The sequence below is a fragment of the Puccinia triticina genome, chromosome 10A (genome assembly GCF_026914185.1).
Source record: "Puccinia triticina chromosome 10A, complete sequence".
In the NCBI taxonomy this organism is placed as follows: Eukaryota; Fungi; Basidiomycota; class Pucciniomycetes; order Pucciniales; family Pucciniaceae; genus Puccinia; species Puccinia triticina.
Genome location: NC_070567.1, coordinates 3,689,583 through 3,710,814, shown reverse-complemented (window position 1 = coordinate 3,710,814; position 21,232 = coordinate 3,689,583). Strand labels below are relative to the sequence as shown.

At 47.0% G+C, this 21,232-nt stretch overlaps 1 protein-coding gene across 1 annotated transcript in view; it reads left to right on the top strand.

Annotated features, from left to right (window-relative positions):
* Window positions 1-20,435, top strand: part of PtA15_10A341 (uncharacterized protein) — a gene marked incomplete at both ends in the record, with an annotated part of 33,377 nt that extends 12,942 nt beyond the window's left edge. The window contains 2 exons of the mRNA XM_053160506.1: window positions 19,982-20,079; window positions 20,156-20,435. Of these exons, the coding sequence (XP_053024473.1) occupies window positions 19,982-20,079; window positions 20,156-20,435 (378 nt within the window). The remainder of the gene's footprint in view (window positions 1-19,981; window positions 20,080-20,155) is intronic.
* Window positions 20,436-21,232: the final 797 nt, after the last annotated feature.

The window sequence follows — 21,232 nt, the reverse complement described above, 5'->3', positions numbered from 1 at the left end:
CCTCGGACTGACCCCCCAGCCCGCGGCAAGCGTGGGGAAAAAGGGGCCGGGTTTAACCCCCTCTGGCCTGGCCCAAGTGGGAGGGGACGGAGGGGGGCTAATGGCTGGCGCGACCTCCAGCCAGTGCAAATGCAACAGGGAGAGGCCGGCCGCGGGGGAAAATGTAATCCAGCAAGATCCTCCTTTTATAATCCTGAGCGCCATCATTTGACCACCGACCCAGCCATCAATTCAGCGTCAACGGAAAAACTCCGAGCGAGTTTCAGTCGACGTTTTCTACTCGATTACAGTTCCTCGAACAGTTTCATGGTCCTATTAACAGTCCGGGTCCGTCTTCTCCTTATGTCTCATGATTTGGACAATTTCTCTCAATCAACTTCTCCTGCTGACTTTTATTCAGTTCGCTGGCAGGGTTTTTCTCGATAATTCCATCCCGCTTCATAGACACTTTGCGTGACCTCGAGGCCCCCTCCTGGCGGAAAACGGGGGTTGATCTTTCTTGTACTTTACCACACCCGCATCGAATCGTTATGAACACCGCCAACAACCGCGCTATCAACTGTTTTGGACGTGAAACAGCCCGATCAGAATCCACGAGAGTTTTTTCACCCGCATTCTCAATTTGGAACTTGGCACACCTCTTCTTACACTCTATGGACTGCTACTTGTCCAGATCGCTCGTTTAGGGAAACGTAGCTAGGGGGATGTTAAACGATCGCGCGACATTCAGCGTTCTCTTGCCGAGTGACTAAATGTTTCAGCCATCTCTCCACGATTTTTGAAACACCCTACCAACAGTCTCCTCTCCCTGGTTCTTCTTTTTCCGCCCCTGCGCCCCCAATCTCTTTTTGGGATTGCAACGCGGCATCGGACACTCAACCATTTACTTACAACCATTGTCGACTGGGTAGGAATCACGCATGGGGGCGGTTCCGGTTGCAGCGTTGGTAGTCATGCAATATGTTCAAGGGTCTGCCAGGGGTCTACTCTTTCATCTGGGGCAGCGTTCCATGGCCTCTTGCCAAACCCGAATAAGGCAGATGAGGTGTTTATAAGCCAGGTCTTTCGTGGTTGAGTCTTGACCACAAATTTCTCATTCTTAATAAACATTCACTCATTGACCCATTTGTTAACTCTCAATTACCGCAACGTCGACGATTTGCTTTCCTCCCATTTCGACCACATCACCTTAAACAACTCTTTGAGTCAAGCTCTAATCGCGATGTCTGGTAATCGGATCCCCAATCACCCAGTCCATATGACCACCCTTGTCGAGCCATTGTCGGAAGTACGTTGTGGAACTCCGACCGGTGCTGGGCCGTCGGCAGTTACTGGAAGGGATGTTGCGCTCTTGCGCTGCCTTCGCGGTGGTCCGGGGGAGATTCTTGGATTCGAGTGATAGCGGAAGTTGGGGGGGGGGGGGATTTTGGTTTGAGACGACAGGAGGTAGATTCCCGTCGGCGGTGGTTTGTTTGTTGAGAATCTGGGAAAAGCCGGCGAACTGGGCCGGAGAACAGTGATCTTAAAGAGGGGAATCTGGAAGAGGATCGATGCGGGGCTGAGAGGAATAACTCAGAAGCTCCGCAAGTATATCTTGACTGGGATCAATAAGCTTTTAGATTCGAGGTGACGAGATGATCTGACAAAATTTTGGGTTCAGACGAAGTCTCATGCCGTCCCTTCCGCCTAAGCTCCGAAGAACTTAAACTTCAGGGATGATGACAATCTTGTGACAGGTCATCACAACCACCCGCGCGCCTATGCGCGCGCCACAACTGAAAAGGAAAAGACAACAACTAGGAGGCTAAGGAAAAAAGAAAAGAAAACCAACCCACCACACTCTAACCATCCAACGCGCGCAATATGAAAGAAGAAAATAACCAAACATGATGAAAAGAAACTGGCAGGAAAACAGAAGCATGAAAAAAAAAAAAAGAAAAGAACAAAAGAAAAGCAAGAAAAAGAAAACCTGAAACGCCTTGAGGAAGCCTTGAGGAAGCCTTGAGGGCTGGAAACTTGAAGTCTTGCTGAGCTTGAAGTCCCGCCGGATATCCTGCGCGCCGGCGGCGCCACGAGTATGGTCACCACATCACACCACCACTTGGAGTCTGTCCCTAGACTCCTTGGGAAGCTTCCGGGCAATCGTGGGAGAAGTCTAACACACAGTGGGAAAGGAAAAAGAGGGGATCCCAAGGGCTGCTCACAGAGTGGCTGAAGTAGGGCTTATGACGACGGCGGTAGAAAATACCCTGAGGTGCATACACATGGGAGGACTTACTTTTGGTCAGAAGTGCCTCCACGAGAATAAAACCGTTTGACCTGATCCGCGGCGAACCGGCGCTTCAATTCCGTGCCGTCGAGCTCCGCCAGCACGTAAGACCCTCCCTCGACTTGCTTCACAACGCGATAGGGACCGTTCCACCGATGAGCAAAAAGGTTACCCCACTGCGTCTCCAGAGACCGGTTGAAAGCAAGGACCTGGTCGCCAGGCTTGAGGGGTTCTCGGATCCGCGACGCGTTCTTCTCATCCCAGTAGCGCAGAGAATCTCCGCGCGCATCCATCATTTTCCGATAAGCAATTCCACGCGCCTCTTCACTACGCTCGAGCTGCCTCGATCGCGCCACTAAGAGACTGGTCGTGTCCGTCACAGCGTCCCAATCGACGCCTAGAAAAGACTCGATCTCCAAATCTAAAGGCAGGACCGCACGCTGACCGAAAACAAGTTCGTACGGAGAATAGCCCGTGGTTCTTTTGGTAGAGATGCGGTCAGCAAAAAGGACGAGGGGGAGGAACTTGCGACAATTCTTGCCGCTCTCGCCCGCCAACTTGACAAGTGCTGATTTGAGGGGTCCGTGTCCACGCTCTACCATACCCTGCCCCTCAGGGTAATAGGGGGTAGAAACCCTGTGTTGACCAGGAAGGGTGCGCAGCATCTCAGCCAACGCGCCGCCGAATTCAGAACCGCCGTCAGTGGAGTAAGACCGTGCTAGACCATAGCGCATGGTCCAATTTTCTTGAAGGAAGGTAGCTACTGCCTCCGAGGTCAGATTATTGAGGATTTTTGCCTCCACCCACCCTGAAAAGTCGTCGCGAGCTACAATGAGGTACTTCGCGCCGCTAGCCTTCAGATGTACGGCGTCCATGGAAACGCGTCCAAATACGGTTGACTCTCCGGTCGGGTATCGCAACTCCAGAGGCCTCCTGAGATCCTTCTTCTGGCACGCCTCGCAGCTGCGACACCAACGCTCGACCGCTCGCTTGAGGGAAGGCCACCAAAATCTTTCCGATACCCTTCGGTAAGTCTCCGCAGTGCCGCGGTGGCCCAGGCCTTCGTGCAACTCCTGCAGAATCGAATCCTGTTTCTCCGCGATGGTTACAACAATGCGCGGCAAAGGGCTACCGCGCTTCATCAGTCGACCGGCTTGCAGAAAGAAATCCGCGGCTCGACGCTTCAATGCACGAAATTCCTGATCATCGGATCCATCAGGACGAACCAGCGTTGCTAGGAAGATCTCCATACGCCGCCAGAAGCCTTCTTGATACCCGGAATAGCCCACTTCAGCGGTGACAGAGAAGGAATTGAGTGGGTGGACCAACGGAGAGTCTTCGTCAAACTCAGATGTCGGCGGGTCTGACTCTTCGTCGCCTTGAGGGCGACGCGAAAGGCCATCGGGCATTAAAAAAGATTTTCCAGGGCGGTGAACTATCTCAAACGAAAAGAGTTGAATAAAAGCTACCCAGCGCGTCATGGGGGCGTTGGGCAAGCTCGGCGCATTGATCATTTGGATGAGAGACTGAGCATCGACCTGAAGCTCGAAGTGTTGGCCCCACAAGATTGTTTGGAGCTTTTTGAGAATCCGAGCTACCCCGCATAGTTCTAGCTTTGATTGAGAGTAACGCGACTCCACGTCCGAGAAAAGCAGGGATTCGTAAAGCGCTGGGCGATCCAATCCGTTTGCGTCTTCTTGGGAAAGTACTGCGCCGGCTGCGTGGAAACTAGAATCGACAGCTAACTTGATCTTGCCCGCGTCCGGGCCGTAGTCGATCTTGACAAGGATGATGTCCTGGCCCACAATAAGCTTTAGCTCTTCAAAAGCGTCTTCGCAGTCGGCGGTCCAAACAAACTCCGCATCTTTGCGCGTCAGCCGACGGAGGGGCAAACAGATCTGGGACAGGGAGGGGATGAATATTCTAACGTACACCACCACCCCCAAAAACCCGCGCACTTCTGTTGCGTTCACTGGGGTCGGCCACGAGAGGATCTTGTTGATCTTGGTCTTCGCCATGCGTCGGCCTTCCTTACAAACCACGTGGCCCACTATCTCCAGGGCGGGGACACAAGCCGCCAACTTGGATGCCGACACAGTTAAACCAGATTCCTCAATCCTGAACAAAATACGCTCCAACGTTTCGGCGTATTCCCAGACGAAGCGCCGGATGCCAGAGTGCCAATCCAGAACTTCGTTATCATAATCTGAAACTGGGCCTTTAATACCCCCATCGTCGATGAAGATCCCGGCATGGTCCGGAATCTCGTCTTGAAGAATCCAGACCATTTGGGCCTGGTAAACTGCCACGGAATTCGTTGCCCCTTGAGGGAGCCGGGTGAGTTGGAACCTTCCAAGCGGCGTATCGAACGTTGTGAGCGGCCTTGAGATCGGATGCAGAGCGCGCTCGTCGTAGCCGCCCATGATGTCGCCGAGGCCGTAACAAGCGCGCCCAGAAAAAGATTCGACGAATTCTTCAGTGGCTGGAGGGACGCCGGCATCCCGAATCGTGACTTTATTTAACGGCTGGAGGTCGTGGACTATCCGCAGCTTCCCATTGCCTTTCAACACACAGAAAACCGGACTCGTGTAGCTGGACGTAGATTGTTCATAAAGCCCGTTGCGCACGCGCTCCCGGATGATCCTCGTGAATTCCTCCATCTTGGCTGCGGGGATAGGAATCTTCCTCTTCTGCCAGGGTTCGTGCTCCACAACCGGTATGATATAAGGAAGACCATATGATTCTTTAAGCAGACCGCGCTGAGACTCGTCGAAAGCTATGGCAAGGTTCCTTTCTGCCAACACATTCTTGATGAGATCCAACTCCGCTGGGTATAACCACCCTGGGGGACCGAAATTAACTACTTGAAGACTCTGCTCCGTGACTCGTCCGCATGGCACAAAAGGGCCGGCCAAGGAGCGCGAAAGACCGCGGTAAGGATCACGAGAAAGGGAAGGACGCTGCAGCGGGGGGTTGAGGCTCTGTGGCATGGGTTGATTCACCGGCTTGACTTTCCGCGCCGCCGGTTTGTATTTGGCCGCGAGAGAGAGAAATCCGCCCTCCTTCCACGAGTCCACAAGCGCCAACTGCGCGCGATGATTGAGCCCGCATTCAAGAAGCCGCCGGGTCCGATGTTCTGCGCTGTCCTCGAAAGCTGCCTTCTCTGCGAAAGGGAGACCAGACGGATAGGAGTGGCTCACGAGTGTGGCGCGTGGTAGGGCTTTCAAAATTTGCGGAGCATCACGCCTCGGAGGTGCACATTGGGAGGAACTTACTTCTACCCCAAATGGCCTCCACGATGGTCCAAACTCCACCACACCACCTTCACAATCCAGAGTCCAAGAAAATAGTTTATCCTTGTTGCGGAGAAGACTTCCGGTCGCCGTCGTGCCGCCTAAGGATGCCAAGAAACCAAAATCCGGGGTGCGGCTCACAGCTGTGGCATGTAATGCTTGCAACGACGAAAGAGCATCTAGCCCAGAGGTGCATAGCTGGAGAGAACTTACTTCTAGTTCCTCCGAATGCGTCCGAGTTTCTATTCCCAAAGAAGATAGTTTCTCCTCGTCGCGGAGGCTCGGAAGTTTCTCCTCGTCGCGGAGGCTCGGAAGTTTAGCCTCATTGCGGAGGGTCTCGAAGGACGGAAATAGATTAACCTCGTTGCGGAGGACCTCGGTGGGTAGGACGAGTTTATTCTCTTCGCAGAGACGTGATCTAGTAGGTAGTTTATTCTCGTTGCGGAGACGAAGGTGAGCCGCAGCGGGGTTGTGAAGCAGAAAGTCCGAGTCAGAATCCTCAAACGCCTTGATGCCGTTTGCACGAAGATCCTGAGACAACAACGGGAGCGCGCGTTGAGGCGGAACTTGAGAAGGAACCCGTGTTCGATGGGATGAAGGTCCACCTGAAACATGAGAAGGGATCGGAGGTTGTTCTTGGCTCACGAGTGTGGCACGCGGTAGAGTTTTTGACGACGAAGTAGCATCTAGCCCGGAGGTGCACAATTGGGAGGAACTTACTTCTACTCCTCCCAGCCTCCGCGGGGTACCAATTTCCTCCTTGCGCGCCTGACCGCGCTCACCATCTCCAAAACACAGAATCCGGAAATTTGAAGTAGAAGAGCGATCTGAGACGGAACCGGAAGAACTTGAGGAAAGGAGATCTGAACCCAAGAGAATATTTCTAAGATTTAATTGGATTTTGGGATGTTTTTTAGCTTTATTGTTTTGATGGATACCAGAAGAAAACGAAGAATAGCGCCCATGAGACTCTTGATTAAAAGTTGACCCAGCGGCGAGACTGCGAGACTCTACATTAAGTCTGCCGCTTCCCGAGTCAACCTGATCTACAAAAAATGACGACCTTCAACGGGGTCGTCGCGCGCTTTCCCTTTGCGCGTCAGGATCGCCTTGCGACCGCCTCCCGGGAAATCACGCTCCCAGCGTCCCGAATCCACAGAACAAAGAGTAATCTCGATTCTCCGACCATTGGCGTCCGGAATGAGGATCTTCTCGCCCGTCTGACCAGAGAAGGCGAGTGTGACGTCGAAATCCATGAGAAAAGGCCTTCCCAGAATGATGGGCCCGTCCATGCGCGTGATCCAAAAGTGGCAGGTGCCCACTATTGACTTCCCGATCCTAATGGGGACGTCTTCGGCGACGCCAACCAATTCACAAGCCTGATTCCCGATGCCATACACTGCTGAACTGAAGTTGACGCGGGGGCTTAGATTGAGCTTCGATGCCTTCGCATCCGAGATCAAGTTCAGTTGAGATCCGGAATCCACTAAAGGGGCCGCATTGCCTTCATCTTCTCCGAGCAAGCAGGGTAAATACCCCAATGGGCAAGAATACAGTCGATTCTCTTCCTCTTGAGGCGGGGACTCCTCCAAAAGCGTCCCGGAGTGGACCTTCAGCTCCTCGGCGTTGACTTCTACCCGGCGCTTCGAGACCCACCGTTTCATCCCATCGGCGATGGCTGGCGCGACGGCACATAACTCTGCAACCGTAACCGTCAACGGGAGGTCAGAAATCTTCTGCAGCATGCCTTCGACTGCTTTAGGGTGATCCTTGGCGATCCCTCTCTCGAACCTGACTCTAGATGGGCCTGAATCCGATTTAGAGGGAGCAGAAGAAGGACCGGTTTCGACCGGAACTGACGGCTGGGGCGGGCCGGCCGGTGAACGCTCAAAAAGCTCGGGCTCAGCGTCCATATCTTCAGCTTCTGATCCGGAACTAGGAGAAGGGGCCTTCTTTGGGAACTTCTTAGCGGCAGAAGCTGGGACTGCCGGGGCCTTATAAGGTTTAGGCGCTTCGTGCTTCTTGCGCGCCGGATCCGATTGATAAGAGCCAGAAAAAGATTGGGAAGACACAGCCGGGGGGTACCATGGGTCCAAAGACCCGCAAGCTGCTCGATATTCCGTAGTCGCTGAGCTGGCCTGCGGTTGGAAAGAAGCAACCACGTGCCGAATCGGTCGTGACGCATCAAAAGGAATAAGAGCGCCATTTGGGAGGAAAAAGTTGGTTCCTTTTTGCTCGACCAACTTCTCCTCCTTATCTTTCTTGAGCTCGAAACAGCGGGCAGTACCGTGGCCCTCCCTATGACAGTAATAGCACACTAGAGGTCCGCGAGGCCCGGGCGGAACAGAGGATGATTGAGGAGCCGCCAGTTCTTTCTTGATCCTTTGTTCAAACGACTGAAGCATACGCGAGAGGTCGTCCACGGTGGCTGGAGCCTTCGACGCTGAGTCCACTGGCTTGGGTTTCCTGTCCGCTTCCATCTTCTGCATGATCTCGTTCGAATTCTTGAAAGTAGAGTCGACAACTGGAGCGGCTGATCTAGAATCTTCAAAGGTGAGGGCCGTTTGAGTCCTCATCACCTCGTCGACGGCCACTTTGAGAACCTCGAAAGCAGGCAGTTTGAACCGATTGTCCAAGGTGGTGATCATCTCTTTTGATCTGATGAGCTGATCTCTGATACGCTCCTGGACACCCGCCGAGAATGACTTGTAGTACCAAGTCCGCAATTCCTCAACAGAGTCGATGTGAGCTTTGCGAAGAAGATATGACTGGATCGGGTCCCACACTCGCCGAAAAGCCTGATACTGGCCCACCGTCGCGACGCCGCCTTTATCCATCCATTCTTGGACCAAAGATTCCAAATCCCGCGTCGTAAATCTTGCGGTATCCACTTTTCCCCAATACGCAATCATAGCAGCTTTCAGGGTGGCCCAAACTGGTGGTTCGAAACCGTCCAGTGTCTCGAGAACGTCCTTGACTGCGTCGTTGCGAACAAAGAACCGGATTTGCTGGGCCATATCGGCTTCGGATGCGCCATCCAGCTTGGCAGCCAACTGATACTCCATCAAAAACCGCTCGACGTTGGTTCCGTCGAACCCCAGCGTCTTGTCCTGAGGCTTGATCTTCACCATCCGAACGCTGGATGTTGCTGCAGATGCGTCGGCCATCGCGCTAGGAGGAGAGGCCAAAATACTGACGAAGAAAAGCAGAGGAAGGGTCCGGTGCGGCTCACTTGCGTGGCAAGTGTAATGCTTTCGAAACGTGTAGCGAAGACCCTCGGAGGTGCACTAATGGAGAGAACTTACTTTTATCTCTCCTAACCTCCGCGAAACAAGTACGCCAAACACCGTCGACAACAGAAGAAAACAGTCGTCCGTGGCCGGCAAGAAGGGAAAGGAGATCTGGGAAGGGAAAGAAATTGATTAAAAGAAAGGATCCGAGAGGGAAAGCGCCTCAACCGCCGATCGTCTCGAAATCCGTAAGGCGAGACTGTAAATCTTGAGGTCGCTGGTTCGATCCCGGCTCGGGGGACCAAATGTGGAACTCCGACCGGTGCTGGGCCGTCGGCAGTTACTGGAAGGGATGTTGCGCTCTTGCGCTGCCTTCGCGGTGGTCCGGGGGAGATTCTTGGATTCGAGTGATAGCGGAAGTTGGGGGGGGGGGGGGATTTTGGTTTGAGACGACAGGAGGTAGATTCCCGTCGGCGGTGGTTTGTTTGTTGAGAATCTGGGAAAAGCCGGCGAACTGGGCCGGGGAACAGTGATCTTAAAGAGGGGAATCTGGAAGAGGATCGATGCGGGGCTGAGAGGAATAACTCAGAAGCTCCGCAAGTATATCTTGACTGGGATCAATAAGCTTTTAGATTCGAGGTGACGAGATGATCTGACAAAATTTTGGGTTCAGACGAAGTCTCATGCCGTCCCTTCCGCCTAAGCTCCGAAGAACTTAAACTTCAGGGATGATGACAATCTTGTGACAGGTCATCACAACCACCCGCGCGCCTATGCGCGCGCCACAACTGAAAAGGAAAAGACAACAACTAGGAGGCTAAGGAAAAAAGAAAAGAAAACCAACCCACCACACTCTAACCATCCAACGCGCGCAATATGAAAGAAGAAAATAACCAAACATGATGAAAAGAAACTGGCAGGAAAACAGAAGCATGAAAAAAAAAAAAAGAAAAGAACAAAAGAAAAGCAAGAAAAAGAAAACCTGAAACGCCTTGAGGAAGCCTTGAGGAAGCCTTGAGGGCTGGAAACTTGAAGTCTTGCTGAGCTTGAAGTCCCGCCGGATATCCTGCGCGCCGGCGGCGCCACGAGTATGGTCACCACAACGTCAATTTAGTTTCTCTTCAAGTTGCACGGTACTGACAACTTTCAAAGTCCGTGCCAGAGAATGTTCGCGCCAATCAATACGGAAATGTCACCACTGCATCTTTTTTGCAGTGTTGGGGGGTTGACGGCTCTGACCAACGTGACTTCGAGGTCACATTGACAACAAATACGGCGCTGACGAATGTTCTCGAGCCCAGAGTTGTTTACTACATGACTGGGAAGTTGATCGCTACCAACGACGGCAAGACGCCCACGCTAACTTACAATCAGCACTCAGTCGCCCGCGTGATGGAAGTGTCAGAGGACGGGTTCGACTTTGTCAAAAAAGCAAGCGTCGAAGGACTCGGGATTGTCATCAAACGAGAGGAGGTTGTTTTCAACCTCGAAACAAGGCTCGAAGTCATCGTCGAGCACACGGATTGGGATTCTCAAGTAAGATTAGGGCTATATATCTCATCGGGGGCTCGCGGAGACTAACAGTTGACTAAGGAGCGACGCCACAAAACCTTCAACGTCAAGTACGTCATCCCGGGGTCAAAAAATTTCATCAAAACCCACTCCCTCTACACTACAAACATGGATGAATTTGGGAAGGCATATATTGATCAATATGGCATATATTGATCAAATTATATTGATCATTTTTTTTTTTTTTGAAATTTCTCTTTAATTTGTTTCCTTCCTGCAACATCTGACTTCTATCATCTCTCTCTTGATTTCCTCCTTTCTTAGTTTTCAACCATAGTAAAAGCTTCATTTTGTTGCCAGATCAAATAGGTCATTTTTACATACTCATATGAATTATTCCTGAGAAAAAATAGTCTGTTAAGTCAAGCAGGGAGGGGAAGGGGGGAGGAGGAATGAGGAGGCATGAATTATTTTCACTTGAGCCTTGCAGAAGTGTTGAAATCTACTTTCCCAAAAAAAAAAAAGAAAAACAATCAGTCTCAATATATCATGCTACATCAATTTTGTTCAAATTTAATGGCTTGTATATATGACTCATTGTATCCAATATCTTAAATTTCTACGAGGCCTGAGATTGATTTAACATTTGTACCAGATTTGAGTAAGGTTTCTTATATCATGGAAGAACTCCCACGCTGCACTGAGATATAGTGGGAGAAACACCAGGAAACTACCAAATCAGTGATATTTGGCAACTGATCACATTGTGGTTGTTACATTCGGAGATTTTGAGTTCATTCAAGGTACACCATTATCCGTTGAGGGCATTTGATCATTGTTGTACCAATATTATGGACGAACTCCCACGCTGCGCTGAGATATTGTGGCAGAAACACCAAGAAACTACCAAATTAGTGATATTTGGCAACCAATCACATTGTAGCTGCCACATTTGGGGGTTTTGTGGTCATTCAAGGTACACAATGAATCTTTGAGGGCATGTGAACATTTTGGTACCAATATCATGGAAGAACTCACACGCTGCACTGAGATATAGTGGCAGTTACACCAAGAAACCACCAAATTAGTCATATTTGGCAACTGATGACATTGTGGCTGCTACATTTGGAGGTTTTGAGGTCATTCAAGGTACACCATGATCTCTTGAGGCCATTTGATCATTTTTGTACCAATATCATGGAAGAACTCCCATGCTGCACTGAGATATAGCGGCAGAAACACCAAGAAACTACCAAATTATTGATATTTGGCAACTGATCACATTGTGGCTGCTACATTTGGGGGTTTTGTGGTCATTCAAGGTACTCAATGACTCGTTGAGGGCATGCGAATATTTTGGCACAAATATCATGGAAGAACTCCCATGCTGCGCTGGGATATAGTGGGAGAGACACCAGGAAACTACCAAATTAGTGATATTTCGCAACTGATCACATTGTGGCTGCTACATTTGGGGGTTTTGTGGTCATTCAAGGTACACCATGAATCTTCGAGGGCATTTGAACGCTTCATTACCATTATCATGGAAGCAATCCCAAGCTGCACTGAGATATAGTGGGAGAAACACCAACAAACTACCACATTAGTGATATTTGGCAACTGATGACATTGTGGCTGCTACATTTGGGGGTTTTGTGGTCATTCAAGGTACACAATGAATCTTTGACCGCATTTGATCATTTTGGTACCAATATCATGGAAGAAATCCCACGCTGTGCTGAGATATAGTGGCAGAAACACCAAGAAACCGCCAAATTAGTCATATTTGGCAACTGATGACATTGTGGCTGCTACGTTTGGAGGTTTTGAGGTCATTCAAGGTACACAATGAATCTTTGAGGGAATGTGAACATTTTGGTACCAATATCATGGAAGAAATTCCACGCTGCGCTGAGCTATAGCGGCAGAAACACCAAGAAACCACCAAATTAGTCATATTTGGCAACTGATGACATTGAGGCTGCTACATTTGGGGGTTTTGTGGTCATTCAAGGTACACCACAAATCTTTGAGGGCATGTGAACATTTGATTACCAATATCATGGAAGAAATCCCGCGCTGCACTGAGATAAAGTGGGAGAAACACCAAGAAACTACCAAATTACTGATATTTGGCAACTGACCACATTGTGGCTGCTACATTTGGGGGTTTTGTGGTCATTCAAGGTACACCATGATCCCTTGAGGCCATTTGATCATTCTTGTACCAATATCATGGAAGAACTCCCATGCTGCACTGAGATATAGTGGCGGAAACACCAAGAAACTACCAAATTAGTCATATTTGGCAACTGATCACATTGTGGCTGCTACATTTGGCTGTTATGAGGTCATTCAAGGTACACAATGAATATTTGAGGGCATATGAAAGCTTGGTACCAATATCATGGAAGAACTCCCATGCTGCGCTGAGATATAGTGGCAGAAACACCAAGAAACTACCAAATTAGTGATATTTGGCAACTGATCACATTGTGGCTGCTTGATTTGGGGGTTTTGTGGTCATTCAAGGCACACAATGAATCTTTGAGGGCATGCGAACATTTTGGTACCAACATCGTGGAAGAACTCCCACGCTGCGCTGAGATATAGTGGCAGAAACACCAAGAAACTACCAAATTAGTGATACTTGGCAACTGATCACATTGTGGCTGGTACATTTGGGGGGTTTGTGGTCATTCAAGGTACACAATGAATCTCTGAGGGCATGTGAACATTTTGGTACCAATATCGTGGAAGAACTCCCACGCTGCGCTGAGATATAGTGGCAGAAACACCAAGAAACTACCAAATTAGTGATATTTCGCAACTGATCACATTGTGGCTGCTACATTTGGACGTTTTGAGGTCATTCAAGGTACACCATGATCCCTTGAGGCCATTTGATCATTTTTGTACCAATATCATGGAAGAACTCCCATGCTGCGCTGAGATATAGTGGCAGAAACACCAAGAAACTACCAAAGTAGTGATATTTCGCAACTGATCACATTGTGGCTGCTACATTTGGGGGTTTTGTGATCATTCAAGGTACACCGTGAATTTTTGAGGGCATGTGCTCATTCTGGTACCAATATCATGGAAGAAATCCCACGCTGCACTGAGATTTAGTGGCAGAAACACCAAGAAACTACCAAATTAGTGATATTTCGCAACTGATCACATGGTGGCTGCTACATTTGGCGGTTTTGTGGTTATTCAAGGTACACAATGAATGCCTGAGGCCATTTGATCATTTTTGTACCAATATGATGGAAGAACTCCCATGCTGCTTTGAGATATAGTGGCGGAAACACCAAGAAACTACCAAATTAGTGATATTTGGCAACTGATCACATTGTGGCTGCTACATTTGGGGGGTTTGTGGTCATTCAAGGTACACAATGAATCTCTGAGGAAATGTTAACATTTTTGTACCAATATCATGGAAGAACTCCCATGCTGCGCTGAGATATAGTGGCAAAAACACCAAGAAACTACCAAAGTAGTGATATTTGGCAACTGATCACATTGTGGCTGCTACATTTGGGGGTTTTGTGATCATTCAAGGTACACCGTGAATTTTTGAGGGCATGTGATCATTCTGGGACCAATATCATGGAAGAAATCCCACGCTGCACTGAGATTTAGTGGCAGAAACACCAAGAAACTACCAAATTAGTGATATTTTGCAACTGATCACATGGTGGCTGCTACATTTGGCGGTTTTGTGGTTATTCAAGGTACACAATGAATGCCTGAGGCCATTTGATCATTTTTGTACCAATATGATGGAAGAACTCCCATGCTGCTTTGAGATATAGTGGCGGAAACACCAAGAAACTACCAAATTAGTGACATTTGGCAACTGATCACATTGTGGTGCTACATTTGGCCGTTTTGAGGTCACTCAAGGTACACCATGATCCCTTGAGGCCATTTGATCATTTTTTTACCAATATCATGGAAGAACTCTCATGCTGGACTGAGATTTAGTGGCAGAAACACCAAGAAACTACCAAATTAGTGATATTTCGCAACTGATCACATGGTGGCTGCTACATTTGGGGGTTTTGTGATCATTCAAGGCACACAATGAGTCTTTGAGGGCATGTGGACATTTTGCTACCAATATCATGGAAGAACCCCCACGCTGCGCTGAGATATAGTGGCGGAAACACCAAGAAACTACCAAATTAGTGATATTTGGCAACTGATCACATTGTGGTGCTACATTTGGCCGTTTTGAGATCACTCAAGGTACACCATGATCCGTTGAGGCCATTTGATCATTTCAGTACCAATATAATGGAAGAACTCCCACGCTGTGCTGAGATATAGTGGCAGAAACACCAAGGAACTATCAAATCAGTGGTATTTGGCAACCAATCACTTTTTAGCTGCTACATTTGGGGTTTTTGTGGTTATTGAAGGTACACATTGAATCTTTGAGGGCATTTGGAAATTTTGGTGCCAATATCATAGAAGAAATACCACGGTGGGCTGAGATATAGTTTCAGAAACACCAAGAAACTACCAAATTAGTCATATTTGGCAACGGATAACATTGTGGCTGCTATATTTGGGGGTTTTGTGGTCATTCAAGGTACACAATGAAACATTAGGGACATCAGATCATTTTGGTACCAATATCATGGAAGAACTCCACGCTGCGCTGAGATATAGTGGGAGAAACACCAGGAAACTACCAAATTAGTGATATTTGGCAACAGATCACATTGTAGCTGCTACATTTGGGGTTTTCATGGTCATTCAAGGTAAAAAATGAGTACTTGAGGGTATTTGATCATTTCCATGGCAAATTAGTTTCAAAAGGCCTTGTATGCATGCAGCATATCAAAGATGATATGGAATATCTTTAAAAATTCTTGAAGGATGGTATCATGAGAGAGGTGAGGGGTCAATGATTTTCCATTTTTGAAATAAAGTAGATTTGGAATTTATGGAAGACTTCTGATAACATCAATGCGACACACACCATTCTTTTCTTGCTGAAAAAAAGACATTGCAAGTTTGAGGATTAAGCCAGGAGTTCTTCCATGATATTGGTACCAGAATTATCCAATGCCCTCGCAGATTTGTTGTGTGACTTGAATGACCACAAAACCTCCAAATTTAGCAGCTACAATGTGACCGGTTGCCAACTATCACTAATTTGGTAGTTTCCTGGTGTTTCTCCCACTATATCTCAGCGCAGCGTGGGAGTTCTTCCATGATATCGGTACCAAAATTTTCACATGCCCTCAAATATTCATTGTGTACCGTGAATGACCTCAAAACCTCCAAATGTAGCAGCCACAATGTGATCAGTTGCCAAATATCACTAATTTGGTAGTTTCTTGGTGTTTCCGCCACTATATCTCAGCGCAGCATGGGAGTTCTTGCATGATATTGGTAGAATGATGGAATGGCCTCAAGGGATCATGGTGTACCTTGAATGACCTCAAAACGTCCAAATGTAGCAGCCACAATGTGATCAGTTGCCAAATATGACTAATTTGTTGGTTTCTTGGTGTATCTGCCACTATATCTCAGTGCAGCGTGCGATTTCATCCATGATATTGGTAATAAAATGTTCACATGCGCTCAAAGATTCATGGTGTACATTGAATGACCACAAAACCCCCAAATGTAGCAGCCACAATGTGATCATTTGCCAAATATGACTAATTTGGTAGTTTCTTGGTGTTTTGGCCACTATATCTCAGCGCAGCGTGGGAGTTCTTCCATGATATTGGTACCAAAATATTCACATGCCCTCAAAGATTCATTGTGTGCCTTGAATGACCACAAAACCCCCAAATGTAGCAGCCACCATGTGATCAGTTGCCAAATATCACTAATTTGGTAGTTTCTTGGTGTTTCTGCCACCAAATCTCAGTGCAGTGTGGGATTTCTTCCATGATATTGGTACCAAAATGATTAAATGCAGTCAAAGATTCTTTGTGTACCTTGAATCGCCACAAAACCCCCAAATGTAGCAGCCACAATGTGGTCAGTTGCCAAATATCACTAATTTGGTAGTTTCTTGGTGTTTCTCCCACTATATCTCAGTGCAGCGTGAGATTTCTTCCATGATATTGGTGATAAAATGTTCACATGCCCTCAAAGATTCATGGTGTACGTTGAATGACCACAAAACCCCCAAATGTAGCAGCCACAATGTGATCAGTTGCCAAATATCACTAATTTGGTAGTTTCTTGGTGTTTTCGCCACTATATCTCAGCGCAGCGTGGGAATTCTTTCATGATATTGGTACCAAGATTTTCAGATTCCCTCAAAGATTCATTTTGTACCTTGAATGACCTCAAAACCTCCAAATGTAGCAGCCACAATGTCATCAGTTGCCAAATATGACTAATTTGGTGGTTTCTTGGTGTTTCTGCCACTATATCTCAGCGCAGCGTGGGAGTTCTTCCATGATATTGGTACCAAATTGATCAAATGCGGTCAAACATTCATTCTGTACCTTGAATGACCACAAAACCCGCAAATGTAGCAGCCACAATGTCATCAGTTGCCAAATATCACTAATTTGGTAGTTTCTTGGTGTTTCTCCCACTATATCTCAGTGCAGCGTGGGATTTCTTCCATGATATTGGTAATGAAATGTTCACATGCCCTCAAAGATTCATGGTGTACCTTGAATGACCACAAAACCCCCAAGTGTAGCAGCCACAATGTGATCAGTTGCCAAATATCACTTATTTGGTAGTTTCTGTGTGTTTCTGCCACTATATCTCAGTCCAGCATGGGAGTTCTTCCATGATATTGGTAAAAAAATGATCAAATGTTCACATGCCCTCAGAGATTCATTTTGTACCTTGAATGACCACAAAACCCCCAAATGTAGCAGCCACCATGTGATCAGTTGCCAAATATCACTAATTTGGTGGTTTTTTGGTGTTTCCGCCACTATATCTCAGCACAGCGTGGAAGTTCTTCCTTGACACTTGTACCAAAATGTTCACATGCCCTCAAATATTCATGGTGTACCTTGAATGACCACAAAACCCCCAAATGTAGCAGCCACAATGTGATCAGTTGCCAAATATCACTAATTTGGTGGTTTCTTGGTGTTTCCGCCACTATATCTCAGCACAGCGTGGAAGTTTTTCCTTGACATTTGTACCAAAATGTTCACATGCCCTCAAATATTCATGGTGTACCTTGAATGACCACAAAACCCCCAAATGTAGCAGCCACAATGTGATCAGTTGCCAAATATCACTAATTTGGTAGTTTCTTGGTGTTTCTGCCACTATATCTCAGCGCAGCGTGGGAGTTCTTACATGATATTGGTACCAAAATGCTCACATGCCCTCAGGGATTCATTTTGTACCTTGAATGACCACAAACCCCCCAAATGTAGCAGTCACAATGTGATCAGTCGCCAAATATCACTAATTTGGTAGTTTTTTGGTGTTTCTGCCACTATATCTCAGCGCAGCATGGGAGTTCTTACATTATATTGGTACCAAAATGTTCACATGCCCTCAGAGATTCATTGTATGCCCACAAACCCCCCAAATGTAGCAGCCACAATGTGATCAGTTGCCAAGTATCACTAATTTGGTAGCTTCTTGGTGTTTCTGCCACTATATCTCAGCGCAGCGTGGGAGTTCTTCCATGATATTGGTATCAAAATGTTCACATGCCCTCAAAGTCTCAATTCGTACCTTGAATGACCACAAAACCCCCAAATGTAGCAGCCACAATGTGATCAGTTGCCAAATATCACTAATTTGGTAGTTTCTTGGTGTTTTCGCCACTATATCTCAGCGCAGCGTGGGAGTTCTTCCATGATATTGGTACCAAAATGTTCAGATTCCCTCAAAAATTCATTTTGTACCTTGAATGACCTCAAAACCTCCAAATGTAGCAGCCACAAAGTCATCAGTTGCCAAATATGACTAATTTGGTAGTTTCTTGGTGTTTCTGCCACTATATCTCAGCACAGCGTGGGATTTCTTCCATGATATTGGTATCAAAATGTTCACATGCCCTCAGAGATTTATTGTGTACCTTGAATGACCACAAACCCCCCAAATGTAGCAGCCACAATGTGATCAGTTGCCAAATATCACTAATTTGGTAGCTTCTTGGTGTTTCTGCCACTATATCTCAGCGCAGCGTGGGAGTTCTTCCATGATATTGGTATCAAAATGTTCACATGCCCTCAAAGTCTCAATTTGTACCTTGAATGACCACAAAACCCCCAAATGTAGCAGCTACAATGTGATCTGTTGGCAAATATCACTAATTTTGTAGTTTCCTGGTGTTCCTCCCAATATATCTCAACGCATCCTGGGAGTTCTTCCATGATATTGGTACCAAAATTTTCACATGCCCTTCAAGATTCACTTTGTACCTTCAATGACCACAAAACCCCCAAATTTAGCAGCTACAATGTGATTGGTTGCCAAATATGACTAATTTGGTAGTTTCTTGGTGTTTTGCCACTATATCTCAGCGCAGCGTGGGAGTTCTTCCATGATATTGGTACCAAAATGTTCACATGCCCTCAGAGATTCATTTTGTACCTTGAATGAACACAAACCCCCCAAATGGTGCAGTCACAATGTGATCAGTTGCCAAATAATCACTAATTTGGTAGTTTCTTGGTGTTTCTGCCACTATATCTCAGCGCAGCGTGGGAGTTCTTCCATGATATTGGTATCAAAATGTTCACATGCCCTCAAAGTCTCAATTTGTACCTTGAATGAACACAAACCCCCCAAATGGTGCAGCCACAATGTGATCAGTTGCCAAATAATCACTAATTTGGTGGTTTCTTGGTGTTTCTGCCACTATATCTCAGCGCAGCGTGGGAGTTCTTCCATGATATTGGTACAAAAATGATCAAATGGCCTCAACGGATCATGGTGTACCTTGAATGACCTCAAAACCTCCAAATGTAACAACCACAATGTGATCAGTTGCCAAATATCACCGATTTGGTAGTTTCCTGCTGTTTCTCCCACTATATCTTAGCGCAGCGTGGGAGTTCTTCCATGATATAAGACACCTTACTCAAATCTGGTACAAACTTTAAATCAATCTCAGGCCTAGTAGAAATTTACGATATTGGATATGATGAGTCATATATACAAGCCATTAAATTTGAACAAAATTGATGTAGCATGATATATTGAGACTGATTGTTTTTTTTTTTTTTTTTTTTTTTTTTGGAAAGTAGATTTCAACACTTCTGCAAGGTTCAAGTGACAATAATTCATGCCTCCCCATTCCTCCTCCCCCCTTCCCCTCCCTGCCTGACTTTACAGACTATTTTTTCTCAGGAATAATTCATATGAGTATGTAAAAATGACCTATTTGATCTGGCAACAAAATGAAGCTTTTACTATGGTTGAAAACTAAGAAAGGAGGAAATAAAGAGAAAGAGAGATTATAGAAGGGTTATGATGTTGCAGGAAGGAAACAAATTAAAGAGAAATTTCAAAAAAAAAAAAATGATCAATATATGCCATCCCAAATTCATCCATGTTTGTAGTGCTACGTTGTTGGCCGAGAGTTGGAAATTGTCGGCTTGTTGGTCGATTTTGACGTGAGAGCGAAGATGGCCGTGGTGCTTGTGGGTTTTCCACCAATGGAAGTCAGTCGTTCAAACCAACTAACATAGAATTGCCTTTAGGTGAACGATTGCAGTATCACCAGTGGCCACCAGATTGGCCGCGCAAAGGCAAGCGGCCCGCCGATAAAGTCGAACCCCCACGGAAAAGGCAGAAACTTGTGCGTAAAATACAAGCTATCACTTACCCACAACGTCAACCGTATTGCTTACCGTTGGTTCGGGATATCACTTCAGAGTGAAGTTGAACTCCGATGAGAATATGCCCTCAACGAGTTCTCCTTTGGTTTCGCCGGCGAAGAAAACATTCGACACACCCACTTCGTCATATGGCTCGGTCGACCGGAAGGGGAAGAGAAAAGCGTCAGAACAAATTGAATCTGACAATGAAGATGAGCAGGACGTTGAAAAAGTTGAAGACAAAGAGGAGGAAGAGGAGCCAGAGGAAAAGCCGAGTCGTGGGCGACCCCGTAAGGCCATCCTCAAAGACGCTGCCAAGAGACTCAAGAAACTTTAAAGAGTTACTCTCCCCGTCGAGGTGAGAATTTGACATCAGTTACTTGGTTTCAGATTGGCTATTCAACTAAAATTTGCGTTGTTTTTTGCGCGCCAGTCGCCGTGGGCCACTGTGGCCAGCATAATTCCTTCCCCTTCTCAAATGCGAATGTTTGATGAGACGCACTTGTTTCTGTTGAATTGTCCAGCTTTCAAAAGGCGCAGGATTCCCCATTGAAGTTCAATCTGCTTATAATTTTCGTGTACTAACAAAGCTTTACCAGGGCTGAACCTTTTGTGGCTCAAGTTTGATTTCCTTATAATTCTCGTGATTTGGACTTTCTCTCAGTTGTCCGCAACTTGAATTTGTGCGCCTGCATTCAGTGCAAACAGGTGGTTTCAACTCTCTTTGTGCGGGAAAAATTTGTGCAATCAACTACTTACATGGATTTCTTTGCCAACCAGTAATTGAAGAGCGATATGAGGAGTAGCTTTTGAGAATTTGCGCGGTTTGTAGTTTCCAAGTCTCTATGACTTCCACCATAGCAATCTCAACAATAATGTGAGTTAAGTCAGGCGTCTGAGTTTCCAAGGAGGAGGTTGGGAGATTTGGGATTTGGGGAAAATTTGCTGTCTCGACTTAACAACAGGGATTTTTGCGCGACGGGCGAGTTGTTAGGATTGCCAATGGGGCTTCGCCAAGCCTAATCGCCTCCTCCCAGGCATCAAGCTTGGGATGGAAATGATATTATAGTCCGGCTGGGCGCGTCAGGCAACTAAATGTAATCAACAAGTCATGGGTTTGCCTAAACTTTGACG